Source organism: Herpailurus yagouaroundi, unplaced genomic scaffold (assembly GCF_014898765.1).
Source record: "Herpailurus yagouaroundi ecotype Mexico unplaced genomic scaffold, PumYag 196, whole genome shotgun sequence".
Classification (NCBI taxonomy): Eukaryota; Metazoa; Chordata; class Mammalia; order Carnivora; family Felidae; genus Herpailurus; species Herpailurus yagouaroundi.
Window position 1 is genome coordinate 35,065,059 of NW_024412427.1, and position 16,710 is coordinate 35,081,768.

At 42.8% G+C, this 16,710-nt stretch overlaps 1 protein-coding gene across 1 annotated transcript; it reads left to right on the forward strand.

Moving 5' to 3' along the window:
• Positions 1 to 1,255: 1,255 nt before the first annotated feature.
• On the forward strand, positions 1,256 to 15,644 carry CST8 (cystatin 8). The gene is made up of 4 exons (XM_040446784.1): positions 1,256 to 1,373; positions 4,756 to 5,105; positions 8,911 to 9,024; positions 15,468 to 15,644. The coding sequence occupies exons 2-4, from the start codon at positions 4,875 to 4,877 to the stop codon at positions 15,549 to 15,551; spliced, it is 429 nt and encodes a 142-aa protein (XP_040302718.1). The 5' UTR covers positions 1,256 to 1,373; positions 4,756 to 4,874; the 3' UTR covers positions 15,552 to 15,644.
• Positions 15,645 to 16,710: the final 1,066 nt, after the last annotated feature.

Here is a 16,710-nt window from a genome sequence, read left to right on the forward strand (position 1 = left end):
GGGGCTCGAACTCACGGACCATGAGATCATGACCTGAGCCGAAGTCAGCCGCTCAACCGACTGAGCCACCCAGGCGCCCCTCTATTTGCCTCTTTAGAGAAAAAGTTTTCTGGTCCTTGCTCTATAATATACCATTTGAAGCAGAATTGTCAGACAAAATTGCTGAAAAATTTTAAACAAGCAAGATAAAATGATTAAGAAGGTAAAGAAAGGTTTTTGTAATCTGAAAAAAAAAATGGGCAAGCATTTATTTAAAAAAAAAAAGAACCATGTGGAAATAGTAGATATAAAAAAAAACCCAAGGGGTGGATAGGTAAAGCAGGGAAACAGGATATTAAGAGGGACACATATAAGAGAGAAATGAATCACGAGGTGGACAAGCTAGCTGGGAAATGCTCTCAGGAGGCAGCAGGAGATGATAACAAAATAATAAAGAGAAAAATGAACTGATGCAAAGGAGAGAAGTAAAAGTGACAACTGCAACAGTGGGAACATAGAAATCCCAAAGGAAACAAAAATAAAAAGTTAGAAATATTTGAAGGAAAAATGGAGACACATTGTCCAAAATTAAAAGGAAGACAAAATACCTCAGGTATAAAGGCTTTATATCAATCAGCTACAGCTGCAGCCTGAAAATCTCAGTAGCCTATAGCAAAGCATTTACTCCTCCCTGACAAGTATGCAGAATCACAAAAACAGCTTGACTATGTTCAGAGAAGCCCAGAATTAAAATTGTCTAGGTAATATCAACATTATGATGGGGTGTGTGTGTGTGTGTGTGTGTGTGTATACTTGTGAGACCAAAGGGTTATGAAAGTTAGAGGCATGATCTTTTACAAAGTCAACAACTATAACTATATATTTCTCTAAAACCTACCCTAGAAATACTGCCTTAATTGCGTGGATTTTAGTGTGTATTATTCTGCTGTTTGCAAAGACATGCTGTGTACTAACTTACTCCTTACCATCATAGCTAACCACAGCAAGTGTCTAGTACACAGTGCATGGGTCTCAGGGCTGACTGCAGCTTGGCTGATTGTTGTCAAGCCTATTCACAGGGTTGCATGTTCACTTGAGCCTGTCTTTTCTAATAACAAGCCCCACAGATATTCCCCCCACCACATCCCATTGGGGTCAGTGTTGTGGCTGGACTGGCCTTTCTGGTACCATTATGACAGAGGGACACACCTCAGCAAAATCATCAGAGAACTATGAATAACAAGTTTTATTACTCACAAGTCCTGGAGGGCATGTGACACACCTGGTGGCCACACAGCAAGGTCTCAGAGAGACAGAGAGAGAGAGAGAGAGAGAGAGAGAGAGAGAGAACACACAGACCTGGGGCTCCACCTTCATTAGAGGCTGAGGGAGAGGTATCCAGGGTTTCATGGGTTCACTCTTTATTAATAAATTTAAAGCAAAACAGGGGAGGTGGAGAGGCACCTGGCTGGCTCAGCTGGAAGAGCATGTGACTCTTGATCTTGGCATTGTGAATTCTAGATTACTCAACAAATTAAAAAAAAAACTTTAAAAAAAGGAATGGGAAATGGAGCATGGGAAGGGAGAAGTGGGGTCATTCACATGGTCAGGTATTGAGGTCACTCAAGGCTCTCTGAAAGAAGGACCTTCATGGTGGGGTGGTCTGCTTCCTTATCTAGTTGTTTGCTAGTGGTTGTGTCTATAGCTGGCAGTGTTTATTTGAGATAGATGTCTTTGAAATGGATGCCTTGGCAACCAAAACTCAAGACAGGCACTCACATTACAATCAATAAGCTTAATGTCAGGCACTTATACTACCTGGTCTAGGAGGTGTGGTGGTGTGGCTCCACTTTAGGATGATGCAGCTGGGCTTGCTTTCATGTGGGTTCTGAACATTGTTCTGGGGCCTGGATTGGGTGTTCCTACATGACATATTCTCAGTCTATGTCCTAGGGCACCCCCTTACCTTGGAAAATGACCTGAGGACAAGTGGATAAAGGCAGTACATCTTAACATCTCACTATAATCCTGACACATGGTCACTTCTGCCTCCACTGCACAGGCCTAAACCAGTCATATGCCCAAATCCACCACAATGGATGGAGAAATAGATTCAATCCACTGTAGGGGGAGGTCCTGAGAAGGCAATGGGTGCAGATGAACCTTTCTTAAACAGGAAGGCTTGGAGGACTTCAGTGATGACTCAGTCTGTGAAACTTGGTTATATAATGCTAAATGAACAAATCTCAGTCCCAGGAGTCTTACATACACTGTGGTAGTTATCCTTTTACAAAGTACAAACCCAAGCAAAACTAGGCACATCAGGTGTGCAAATAAAGGCAGGGATGATAAATATGAAATTCAGGTAAGGGTCACTTTGGGGGACACTGGGTATTGTGTATTAAAAAAGGAGCACATATTTTCAGATATTGATAACATTCTAGCTCTTGGTTTGGTCGATGGGTCGTGGGCTTTTCATTGCCTCATACAGCCACACATGGACCAATGCCAGGTGTGTCATGAACAAAGGAAAACATCATGTTTAAGCAAACTCTGGACAACTCCAGTTCATAAGCAAAGAAAAAGACAAGCAAACAAAAAACTCAAATGCACCATAGAGGCAGAGAAAGTCAAACAAGTGGTTTGGATTTGGTTATTAATTAGGAAATGGCTGATGGGCATTTAGTGGAGTTACTCTAGCAGCCAAGACTCAGTGGGCCCTGGTGTGGTGGGACTCCCTGTGCCAGAGACTCTCTGAAGTGGACTTTCTTTCTGTTGGGCTGTGTCTCTGGGGTTGGTCCTTGACGATGGAGCCCAGTAAGGGCCTTGGGGTACCTCTCAATCTATATGGGCTCCACTCCTGAGGGGCCTCACCCACCCTATTTCCCTGTGTCATGGGAACCATCAGAGATAGGAAAAAGTTTGTCTCCATTTTACAGATATGGGTGTTGGCTTTCAGAATTATTAGGTCCCTGGCCTGAGGGCTACCGTTGGGTAAAATAGAAGTGGAATGGAGATCCATGTGCCCTGATCCTTGCAGGCAGCTAGTAGTAGGTGGGAGTAGGTAGGGAGTAGGTGAAAGTAGGCAGGAATAGTAGCTGGGAGTAACTGGGAATAGATGGGAGTAGCTGGGAGAGGCACTTTAGATTTGGGTGGGGGCAATGACACTTGTGTTGAGATTTGCAGGTGTATGAACTACTGGATGGAGGTGAGGGATGAACATCCAGCAGAGGCAACGTCAAGCCCCAACAAGGAGGCTGGGCCTGAGTATGGAGGCAGGGCACTGCTTGGTCCTTGGTGAGGTGGGAGGGGCTATTAGAGATGTGGTTGAAGATGTGGGTGCACACAGCTAAAGTGTGATCAAGATGCCTTCACATTTGTTTTATTAAAAAAATTTTATCTATGAAGAATTGGTTATTTAGTGTTTTGCATCCTGGTTCATGTGCACGTTGATACACAAGAAACATAAATGCAGTACACTAGTTTTCAAACCGACTGTGCACTGAAACCCTAGAAACTTTAAAAAGTGATTATTTCCTCATCACTGGGCCCTCTCCGAAGATTGATTTTAATGGTGGGAGTGGCCTCGGTACTCCTTAAAACACCCTAAGTGCCTTTAACATGTAGCAAAATTTGAAAATCATTGATATGTTACTAGCACAGAATTAACAGTTTGGCAGTATATACTAACTTTTAATTTGAATAAAGCTTTTGCATCAATTTTCTATCTAGTCTTCTATTATACAGAAATAACTGTGTAATTTCATAAAGATATTGGAAAAGTATTGTCCACTACAGTACTGTTTGTAACAGCTGTAAATGAGAAACAAACCAAACAACCATCAACAGGCAGTCAGTTTAAATACAATAGGGTATATTCACACTGCAATGTTTCACATATTTATGCCTGTCTATGATTTCCTATACATTGCCACTTCTCATGGTCAAGAGCCCATCAGTCTTCTGGCTCTGAGATAAATGCCCACCTCTCTGCCCCTGCAGAAACTTGCTGGACATTGACTTGGGATTTTCACAAGAAGCAGAATATCTAAGAGCTCAGGGTTGCATGCACCCCTTCTGCTAAGACATGGTTTTGAGCATCAGGTGGGCTGAGTGACCCTCACCTTGGCAATTACAGCAGAATGAAGTGCTATCGGCTCAAACAGAGGGAGTCCAGAGGCCAAAATTTAGGAAGCTGGGGTCACTGCACAAGTGGGCAGGAAACTTCTGGGGGCCCCCACAGCTTGCCTGTTGTATGTGAACTGCCTGCACTGAAAGACAGTGGCAGTGTCACAGGTGCTGGATTACATCACAAAGTGTGACATGCCTGCAAGGGCATGGACAGGGAAGAGTATCAGAAGTGAGGGAGGCCCCTGACCAGGGCCTAGGCACAAACTGAGCACTAGAGAGCCAGGAGAACCACAGGCTGGGGCGTGGGCCATAGCCAACGGCAAAAGGAGGAGGGGGCAGTGACTGGGTGCAGCCAGCTGGAGAACACCTAGAGAGTTGGAGCCAGGAAACCTTGGAGCAGCAACATTTTTCACGGTCACATCTTACAGGCCTGAGGTACAAAAACAGGAGTGGGGGGTGAGGTGCACAAGGTAGTTGCTGGCATACCTGGGCCTAAGTGTTCTCCATGAACTGCAGACCACACCTGGGGTATAGAGGGCGGAAGGCTGGTGGCAGGGACTCTTTAACTGGCTTCTTGTAGGTTTATTTCCTTGGAGACACAGATAGCCCTAAAGAGTGAACATAATGGCTCTTTCTTGAATGCAGCTGGGCTGATGCTATTGTAAGATCTTTGAATCTTTGGTGGCAGCAGAAATTGCACCCTACCTGCAGCTCCAGCCCTGAGAGGACGAGGAGGCTCACCTGTGTCCCTGGACGGAGGGACCATGACCAGATCCTGGGGGTTCTGCTTCCTCCTGATCACCATTTTGGTGGCCCTGGTGGCCAGCACAGATCCAGACAAGAATAAAGTCAAAGTGTTGAGGGAATTAAAAGTGATCAATGCCTCAAATGCCAACGTGAAGCAGTGTCTGTGGTTTGCCATGCAAGAATACAACAAAGAGAGTGAGGATAAGTACATCTTCCAGGTGATCAAGACAGTACAAGCCCAGTTGCAGGTAAAGGTGTTCTCTCCCAATATGTATATTTGCTATGGTGGCACAGACTGAAGCCATACTGAAAGAATGGGCTTGCAAGAAAAACAATGATACATGAAAGTTCTAAATATGTGAGTGCTCAAGTACATACTCACTTGCATGTCGCTATAATATCACTGCACTTTCTATATATGCTTATAGTGTTGTTCTAAGTACTTTATGTGTATTTATTCATTTAGACTCTAAACTGCAAATCAAATGTCCATGATTTGCATTTGCTAGTATTGGGAGACAAATTGAGTGCCATGAATATTTTGCAATAATGCTGCTGAAGGCAACATTTCAATCTAAACACATAGCGTGCATTGTGGGGTTGAAAAGAGACATGTGGCACTATTCAATATGTAAGTAATGAAGTCCTTCCTCCTATATTCTATAATTATTTGAATCCAACATTCATTTAGTGGAAGTACAGACATTCTGATTTAGTGTTTAGAAAAATGTATCCCTCCTCACATGACTATGCATGGTCCAAATGCTAGGAAGGATTGCTTACTTGGATTCCATTGAGGGTGACTTGAAACACATGGCCTTGGGGCGCCTGGGTGGCTCAGTCAGTTGAGTGTCCAGCTTCAGCTCAGGTCATGATCTCACGGTTTGTGAGTTCGAGCCCTGCGTCGGGCTCTGTGCTGACAGCTCAGAGCCTGGAGCCTACTTCCAATTCTGCGTCTCCCTCTCTCTCTGCTCCTACCCCGCTCATGCTCTGTCTCTCTCTCTCTCTCAAAAATAAATAAACATTAAAAAAAAAAAGAAACACATGGCCTTGCCTGCCATGGTTGAGAAAAATCCCCCAAAGCTGGAATTCATCTGACTGTATCATCCTCATTCTGTGGGTTGATGCTGTGGCTTGTAATTCCACCGTGAAACTTTTGGAAATGAATTTTAAAGATACTTACCAGAGACGTCATTGTTGGCTGAGTTTACTTCATTTTTTATATTCTCCATATGCCATGTTCATTTGCAGGAACTGAGCCAGTTTCTCTGTTGGTACTTCTGACCCTGTCTCTTTGGGACCATGTGAGCCACCAGCCTATATCTCCAGTACACTATGCTGATAGCACTCTGTTTATTGACTGGGTACACTGCATAATTCACCAGGGAACTCCTGCAGCCCTTTGAAATAGAGAATGGATTCTGACTCTTGTAGCTTCCCCAGCCCCCATAACAGTTGTCTTTCTTTGATATCCATGTAGCACATGCATTCAGCAAGTTTCTCTCAGCCACTTCTATGCTAACTGCTATAGATGGGGAGGTGAGATGGACAGAAATAATCACATTCCCAGGGAGCCAGCATTCCAGTCAGAAAGAAACAGCACTAAACCTGGAATGAAAGCTGGGGCATCTGACCTGGTGGCGTGGTACCTAGGGGTCTGGGGTCAGGGGAAGGCTTCCTCGAACAGACTCTCACCTGAGGAGCTTGTAAATATCCTACTGTACCTGCTGCATCATCACCAATTTAATGAAGATCCATGTGTGAGACCTAGGTCTCAATAGGCATTAAAATCTTCCAAGTGATCCCAATACACAGTCAAGGCTGAGAACCACCTCCCTAGGGTGTGTTTTTGAAGCTAAACCTGAGGGCAGACTAGGAGGGAATCAGGTGAAGGATGCTGGTGGGAAGTGTTTCTGTTTGGGTTTGCCACAGCAGATGCTAGTGCTAGAAGTCAAGTGCAAGTGGTTTATTTGGGAGGCCATCCTGGGAAGCACCAGGAGGTTGGAGGGGAAGGGAGGTGGGGGAAGTGGTCAGTACAGACAGAGTTACTATGCAGGTGGCCACATTGGCCTCTGGGCTTGGTCTTCCTGGGGCTTCAGGAGAGGGTGCATAGCCTGCCTTGGAGTTGAGCCACACTATAAGATAGGAGCTTGGTTGCTTACGTATCAATTCCTGTCTGTCATTGGCTAAGAACTACTCTTGGCTTCTCCTCCTGGTCAGGAAGCCTCCAGGCAGGGAACCCTGGGAAGTGACAGTGTGTTTTGGGAACAGCAAGGCAAGGGCCATGGGCACCACTCACAGCATCTGCTGCAGGACAGGAGCAGGGGGGGTGGTGGGAAGGTGCACAGGGTTTGGGAAGATCAATCAGGCATAGAAGGCTGCCATTGGGAAGGAGCGTGGCCCACTTCGGCAACTCAAAGGAGCCAGTGTGACTGGTAGGGACCAGACCATGCAGGGTCTTGAAAGCCATGGGCAAAATCTTTTATTCTATCTTAGGAATGCTGAGATGCCAAATAAACATTAGGTCAGGGAGTTCTAGGGATCCATGTGATTAGACTGTTTTTTTTTAAGTTTATTTATTTATTTATTTTTAATTTTTTTTTTCAACGTTTATTTATTTTTGGGACAGAGAGAGACAGAGCATGAACGGGGGAGGAGCAGAGAGAGAGGGAGACACAGAATCGGAAACAGGCTCCAGGCTCTGAGCCATCAGCCCAGAGCCTGATGCGGGGCTCGAACTCACGGACCGCGAGATCGTGACCTGGCTGAAGTCGGACGCTTAACCGACTGCGCCACCCAGGCGCCCCTATTTATTTATTTTGAGAGAGAGTGTGTGCACAACTTGCAAGAGTGGGGGAGGGGCAGAGAGAGAGAGAGAGAGAGAGAGAGAGAGAAAGAGAGAATCCGAAGCAGGCTCTACCCTGACAGCATGGTGATTATCTTGACTGATAATTGGATAGTCACTTAGTTCCTCTGCTTAGTTTCCTTCCCTGAAAACATTGGTAGTGACAGCCTCACTGTAGGGGGTTAGTGTGTGGGCATGTACCAAGGCCCAAGAACAGTGTTATGCAGGGAGCAAGCACTCCGTGAGCGTTAGCAAGTGTTAGGGCTTGATAAGAAGTGCTGTGGGTGTTTGGGTTTGCCTCCATGGTATTTTTGAGGTTCCCTAAGGACCAACTTCATTCTCAAACCAGCAGCTATTGATGTTATCTAACCAGCTTCTCCCATGCAGGCTAAAGTCACCTTGTTAATTCTTTGAAATGTAACTAAAATTTAATACCACTTTATTAAAGGCTGCAGATAGCAATGAAGAAAGACACTTCTTTTTTCCTCCTACTATAATCTTTTAAAACCAGATGAAAGTTGATTTAAACAGGCATAATGAGTAGCTTTAACCAGAGTCAGTCATTAATGAGTTCAGTAACTACTGATGCCTTGCTGTAGACCTGTTTGTCTGCTTACTAAACACTCAACAGAGAACAATATGACAAAATCCAACCAGCATGACACTTTTAAGGGTTGCTTCCTAAGGTGGGGGGAAGCCCTCCAAAGCAGGAGATGTCACCAGAAAACAGACTATGAAGGGAGGTGTGGGAAAGGAATCAGGGAGGGGCATCCAGTGTGGCCACAGGGCCTGTCCTCCTATCTTTTCAGTGTGAACCTGTAACATTTTGGGCTCGGGAGAGCTGATGGTTCTGGTGACTCATCCTTCTCCCACATCTCATGAAGCATGCCCTGGACTTTGGGACAGAAATAGAATTATAAAGTCTTGCCTTCAAGGAGGCCCTACACTGAAAAGGAGACTTTTCCTTGAGCATACAGCTCCAGGTAGTGGTTTCCAATGTCTAACTGGTATCAGCATGCAAAGGAATCTAGGCAGTGGATGTCATAGACCTTCCTCTAAAGATATGTTTGAGAGAGAAGGGGTAGGGAGTAGGAGATAGGGAGAGAGGATGAGGGGGAGAGCATTTTTTTAAGTTTTTTTTTGGCTAAAACTTTAACAAAGTAAAATAAGTTTTTTTTTAATAAAATTGCACAATTGCTAATTGACAGGTCACAGATCGTTTGGAATACTTTATTGATGTTGAAATTGCCCGCAGCAATTGCAGAAAGCTTTCAAATGGTACTGAAAACTGTGTCATTCAAGAGAACACCAAACTAGAAAAGGTAGGTGACTAACATTCTGTGATGGTCTTGGCTGCTCTGAGCCCTAGTAAGAAGAACTTGGGGTGCACACACCCTCTCTCTAAGGTCTGGATCACTCCCCAAGTTTTTGTCTAGACATGGGCAACCTTGTGACTTTTAGAGCAGAGGCAACAGAGTGATGGAATGTGGTGGATCCCTCTGAGTCTTTCCCCACCCCTCACCCTAGGGACAGAATGCTGTCAGGGTCATTCTTATTGTGAAAGCTTCATCAACTCTGGCCTCCTGGTGCAGAAAAACTTTCCAACACATGTTCACTGAAAGTCTATCCTCTTTGACCAAGATGAGCAACCTAACCATTGGTAGCCCCACAGTTGCTCATCCTTGTGAAGGCACAAAAGGAAACCTGTTCATTCACTTAGCTACTCACCAAAGCTTACTTTGCACCAGGTGCTATTTTGGGTGCTGAAGATTAAGCAGTGACCAGGCCAGACAGTGTTCCCATCCTTCCAGACCTACAGTTGATTCTTGCCAGGGTCAGCCATGATTTCCAGGAAGGTCATAGAAGAGCCCAAAGATCCCCACCAACGGGCTGACCTGACTCAGGAGCTTTTAGCATCAAGCCTGTATTTCTGATCTCAGAGGTGGGGAGAGCCCCAGATTCATGCAAGAGATTGGTGAAGGCCCCAGACTTTCTGCAGGTTTGACCAAGAGGTGTGTCTTTGCCTTTGTTTACACCAGTGGTTCTTTAAGTGAGCAGGCACCAGAATCACCTGGAAGCCTCGATAAACCCAGAAGACTGGGTCTTACTTGCAGAGTTTTGGATTCAGTATGTCTTCAGTAGGTCTGGAGTGGGATCCCAACACTTACATTCTTAACAAGTTTCCAGCCGCTGATGCTGCTGCTGGCTGTGGGACCATACTTGGAGAACCACTATTTCATGTAGCCATGGAACAGGAAATTGCAAAGGCCCATTAACAAAGTGTACTTCTGCTATGTCTCACTAAAGCTGACACTGTATGCTCAAACTGAACAAATCCAATCATTTCCAGTTAATAGTAGACACCTATCAGGGCAAACATTTAAACAGGGAGTATGTCTTCATGCCATCTGGCTTTTATGTTACTTTTCTTTATCTTTTACTGTTAGTAGAAGTATGGGTGATTCAAATTTATATTCTCTACAGAGCCCATTAGGATTATAGAAAAGTTGTTCCTTTTTTACCTGTTTATAGAAAATCTTAGAATTAAGGAGAATTGTCCTCAAGGAGCTCACTTATTTTATCTAAAGCTTCCATGGACCATCCCAAATTTTAAGGTGCATGTTTTTAAGCACACACATTTGTCAATAATGAAAACTATTTTTTTTTCTTTCCAAGTCTTTGGAATAACACTGAAGAATAGTAATGCTGGGAAGTTTTTCTTATTCCTGGCTTTGATTACGGTGCTTTCAGTATTTATATCTTATTTTAAATATTATACCAAGTGCTGATTTCTGGAATTCTTCCAATTCCTTCTGCCAAGAGTTATGTTTTTTTTGAATTAAGAATGTTTCATCTATCAATTATTCTTTCAGTGTCTACCAAGTATATTGAATAATTGTTCTTCTTTGATCCATTAGTGTAATAAAATAATGAATTCACTAATAGTCATTCTTACATGTCTAGAATATGGCCTTTTTTGAAGGGGACTTTATAGCTTGGATTGTCAGTGGTTTGTTCTCCATGTTGACTGACTGTAGGTTGTTCAAAGTGGTGACAATTACATAGGTAACTGGTATATAAGCTTGTTAAGGGAATCTCTACCTTCATTAAGTATTCTGGACAATTGCACATGAATATGGCATGGCACACTCCTTATTCTTTTGACCCAGACAGCTTTGCTGAGCTTGGTGTCAATATGCACATTCATCTCTTTCACGTCAAATTTGTAGCTCTCTCTGAATTTTCTGGGGGCACACTTCTTGAAGGTCACTCCATAGATGTTTTATGAACATGGATGGTGTATTCTCTGGTCACATCATTGATGCCAGAACAGTCTTTCTTCTTGCTGCCTTTCTTTGTGGGAGCCATTCTGTTAGGCCCAGTTTGGAAATGAAGAGCATGATGGATTGTCTGCCTTTGTCTTTTAGAACATGGTGGGATTTGGGGGTGGGGGGAGGAGTTAAGATGGTGAAGTAAAGGGGACTTGGATTTTCCTTGTTCCTCAAACATAGCTGTATTGAGATCACATCACCTGGAACACCAGGAAATAGATCTGCAGAGTGGCAGAAGGATCTCCACAGTTGGACAGCTTGGCAGGGTCAAGGTGTGTGTGTATGTGAGTTGGGGGAGATAAAACGGAAAACTTATGAAGGAGAGGGAACCCTTTCTGTGGAGACACAAAAGAGAGAGAGAGAGGGGTTGTGAAAGTGTGGCATTGAGTTAGCACAAGAGGAAAACCTCTTTGGGCCATACACCAGAGAGCGAGAAGTACCGAGTGTACTAGTTCTTTTTTGCAAACAGCCTTTAGAACTGTTTCAAAATTCCAAGGTTTTGAAAGTGTGTGACTTTTTCCAGAGTGGATCCATGGCACGTGCTCCTGGGGAGGAGGGAGCTAGCCCTGGAGTACATAGTGTGGATCAGCAATCTCCGGGGTGCATGGGAGAGAACAGTCTCCTTCCTGGAGTGCTTTGGCAAGAGGGTTTATTGTCTCCCTAAGGACAGAACCCCTGCAGATGCCAGCCAAAGGCCTTTCATCAGCAGGGTGGAAAGCCTCTACTCCAGAGGAGGGGCGCAGGTCTGCACTATGCCAGGTCCTTTAAGTCTTCAGGTTTTGAATCCCAGCTGAATGCCAAGGACAAGCTGCAGGAGAATTGTGGCACAGGGCAAGCTCACTGCCCTTGCTATTTTTTGAAGGCTACGTGAACAGCAGGATTGAGACACCTGGTCTGGGAAGGAGAGATTGGGATGATGCCATTTTCCCCCCAACATCAGCAGGGTGGGACTTCGTAGAGCAGCACAGTGGCCCCTGGTGGAGGCAAGACACCAAACACTGCTTCTCTGTGCCTGACTAATGCTGATTTATTGGGTCAAGACTGAACCAAAGCAGCTGGCCTCTCCTCCAGACCAGCAGAGCCACCAGCCCCAGGCACCAACAGGCAACTCTTTCTTTTCTCCCTTTCTTTCCTCCATCTTCTTTTTTTCTCTTGGAATCAGGCTCATAGTTTCTGACCTTTTTGTCATTTCTTATTTTATATATAAGAAAAATTTTAATATATTGTATATATAATTTTATATATTATATGTAGGCTATATATAATATATATAATATGATATATTATGTATAAATTATATATAATACATATAATACATATACATAGTACATATAATACATATATAATATTATATATAATATTATATATAATACATATATATGTATATATACATATATATGTATATATACATATATAATATTATATATATATATCTCAGTCTTTTCTATTCTTTTCCATCTTTTCTATTTTCTTCTGCCTTTTTTCTTCCCTTCTCTTTCCCTGAAATCAGTCATAGCTTTTTGATTCTCTGTTTGGTTTTCTTTTCTCCTCTTTCCTTTTTCTGTTTTTATGGGATCAGCCTCACTCTTATTATCCAGAGTTACTTCAACAAATCAAAGCACACCCTAGTTAAAGGTCCAAATACTCCACCACTGCAAGTAAGGAGGAACTGTCCAGAGGACTGACCAGTGGGATATAGTAGCCAAAACACAACAGCAGAGTGCACACAGTATACACCAGAAACACTTCTGGAGTGCCAGGCCCTGAACAGAGTATGACCCCTTTTTAATACAGTAGTACTCTCAGGTGCAGGACACATAACAAGCTTTTAAAAAATGCCAAAGACAGAAACTTAGCCCAAATGGCAAGACAGAGGAATTATCCCTCAAAGAAAAGTCAAGAAGAAATAACAGCCAAATTATTGCTCATATAACTGAATAAGAATTTAAAACAACAGTCATAAAACAACATATTGTCTTGAAAAAAGCAGTGAACGCACCAGAGAAACCCTTGCTGCAGAGATCAAAGACCTAAGAACTAGTCAGGATGAATAAAAAAAAATGCTTTAACGTGAGATGAAAAATAAACTAGATACAGTGACAATGAGGACTGAAGAAGAAGAAGAGAGAATAGATGAAATAGAAAATATGGAAAATAATGAAGCTGAAAAAAAGAGGGAAAGGAAATTACTAGATCATGAGGGGAGAATTAGAGAACTAAGTGATTCCATGAAGCAAAACAACATCTATATCATAGGAGTCCCAGAAGAAGAAGAGGGAGAAAAAGGGACAAAAGGTTTATTTGAACAAATTGTAGCTGAGAACCTCCCTAATCTGGGGAAGAAAACAGGCACCAAGTCCAAGAGACATAGAGAACTCCCTTCAAAATCAATAGAATATGGTGAGATTCAACATGCTACTTTTTTTATTTAGGAATTTTGATTATATATACATTAAGTACTCTTAAAACTTCCCTAATGTTAAAAAATCAGGGGTGCTTAGCTGGCTTAATTTGTAGCGTGTGTGACTCTCGATCTTGGGTTGTGGATTTGAGGCCCTCATTGGGTGTAGAGATTACTTAAAAAAAAAAAAAAAGAATCACTTGCAGCATGTGGTGAACACACACACACACACACACACACACACACACACACACATTCCATGACCTCATCCCAAACCTACTGAATCAGAATTTTCAGATACAGACACTCCACATATTTCGTATCACTGGGAATGTCTGAGAAACAGTGCATCAGGGACATTAAATATTTAATATGTAACTGACTTTAATTTGCTAGTATTTTGTTTTAAGATTTTTGTTTTAGATACATTTGAGCTTTTTAGCATTTATTTTCGAGAGAGACAGAGAGCATGAGTGAGGGAGGAGCAGAGAGAGGGAGACACAGAATCTGAAGTAGGCTCTAGGCTCTGAGCTGTCAGCACAGAGCCCACAAACCGTGAGATCATGACCTGAGCTGAAGTTGGATGCCCAATTGACTGAGCCACCCAGGCACCCCTCCATTATATATTTTTTAATTAAAAAAATTTTTAAATTTAAATTCAAGTTAACATACTAACTGTAGTCTTGGCTTCAGGAGTAGAACCCAGTGATTCATCTCTTACATATGACACCCAGTGTTCATTCTGAAAAGGTACCTTCCTTAAGGCCCATCACCCGTTTAACCCATCTTCCTACCCAACACCCCTCCAGCAACCCTCAGCTTTTTCTCTTTATTTAAGAGCTATATTTTAGTTTCAGGATTTTTCTGGTCTGGAATAATAAGAATGAAGGCTCTCCATCTTTTGTGTGTGTGTTGTGATCAATTTAGAGATCATGGGAGCTTTTGGTTCCCAAGATTTGGTTATAATTTGTCTATAAAGCCATCTAAGTTTGATATTTTTTGTCTGGGTTTCTGGGGGAAAAGGCCTCTTTAGTCCTTCTTTGCATGTGTCCAATATTCAGCAGACACCAAGCTTCCCTTATCTGACTCCTAACAGCTTATTGGGAGTACTTCAATGCTTCCAGGTATTTAGGATGCTCTTTGCTGTTTTTCCAGGATTTCTATATATATATATGATCTCTCTCTATCTATCATCTATCTATCTATCTTCTATCTATCATCTGTAATCTGTCTATATATCTACTTATCTATCCATCCACCCATTGATTTATCACACACACATAGAATATTCATTTATTTCAATATCTATCCATCCACCCATTGATTTATCACACACACATAGAATATTCATTTATTTCAATAGTATTTTGAAATGGAGAGAAGAGGGGCACCTGGGTGGCTCAGTCGGTTAAGCGTCTGACTCCGGCTCAGGTCATGATCTCATGGTTTGTGAGTTCGAGCCCTGCATCAGGCTCTGTGCTGGCACCTCAAAGCCTGGAGTCTGTTTCGGATTCTGTGTCTCCCTCTCTCTCTGGCCCTTCCTCTCTCTCTCTCTCTCTCTCTCTCTCTCTCAAAAGTAAATAAACATTAAAAAAATTTTGAAATGGAGAGAAGAGCTCTTTGGAATAAAAGATGGTAAGTGCTAGAAACCCTTTAAACTGGTCTTGTTTAAAGACAATGTCTTGTAAAAGACATTATTTAATTAAGATAATATATGTTAGTTTATATCTGACATAAAATTGCTTTATTTACATTGTGGAAAATATTAAAGGGAATTAAAATCAATTTTATATCTGATCTCCCAGAAAAACACCATGATTGTTAGTATTTGCTGTGTATCCATGGTTGGTCTGGGAACAGAGACCCTTCCAGGTATCTGCTGTTGGTTAGAAACATCTAGCAGATTCCTGGGAGCATTCCTTGATGGCTGGTGACCTATTGTCTAGCATATTCCTAAGCTAACACCTAGCAACAGGACATTTTTTTTTCTTTTTGGCATTACTGATTTTGTTGTGGTTGTGGTCTTTTTCAGAAAGTAATGTGTAGTTTTTTGGTCGGAGCACTCCCCTGGAATGGTGAATTCACGGTGATGAAGAAGCAGTGTGTGGATGCTTAGGGGGTTCTGGAACTCGCCCCTACCACCATCTCTACCTTTCTCTGTAAAGAGAAAAATGGCATGCACTAGTATTACCATTGTGGTTTCCTCATGCACGCCTCTCTGCTTGTTTTGTTTCCTAGTTTCCTAGTTTCTTATTAGGTGATAACAAAAGATGGGTATGTCCAATTCTTTTTTTTTTTTTTGCCTCAAGGGGGGCCCCTTGACTTTGGCCAGCTTGGTGGCTCACCACCAGGAATAAGTTTGTCCCTGACTACAAAGTTTGGAGTGAAGTATGATTCCATTCTCACTGCAAATCTGAGGAGGGATCCCTTTTTGATTAGGTAACAACTCCTTCCAGAGGTCTTAAGCCAGTGGGTGTTAACTCAGCAGGTTCCTTCTGGATACCTCCTTTAACCTGAGGCTCCTTCCTCCTGAGGGTCCTGAGCCCACAGGTCACCTGGGTTGGGAGAACCCCTTTGGAGGAACAGTCTTTCCCTTCAGGGTCTCTGTGAAGTAGGGAATGTGTGTTTCTTCTCATGTAAATGTCAACAGTGGTCATACAGAGAGAGGGGGAGGGCAATAATGCCTTAATAAGCTGCATTGTTGTTGTTGTTGCTGTTGTTGTGTGTGTGTAGAAATAGAGAGAGACTGAGAAAGAGGGAGGGAGGGAAAGAGAGAGAGAGAGATGATTGGGAATGTGGAGAAGGAAATAGGAAAACAGGGATGATAGCAGGAGATGAAATTCTCTTGAAGAAAATCATCATTAAAAATAAGTCTGTCTAGGGGTTCATGGGTAGGCTCAGTTGGCTAAGCATCTAACTCTTGATTTCAGCTCAGGGTATGATCTCACAATTGTGAGATTGAACTCTGCATCAGGCTCTGTGCTGCACATGGAGCCTGCTTGGGATTCTCTCTCTCCCTCTGCTCCTCACCTGCTTGTGCTCCCTTTCTCAGAATAAATAAATAAACTTAAACAAGTCTGTCCAATGGGGAATTATTTAATGGGTACTGAGCTTTGCAAGATGAAAGGGTTGTGGAGATTAATTACAGAATAGGGTGAATATACTTAATACTACTGAACTGCACATTTAAAAAGGGTTAAGATGGTTGGGACACCTGGGTGGCTCAGTTGGTTAAGCATCTGACTCTTGATTTCTGCTCAGTATATGATCTCAGA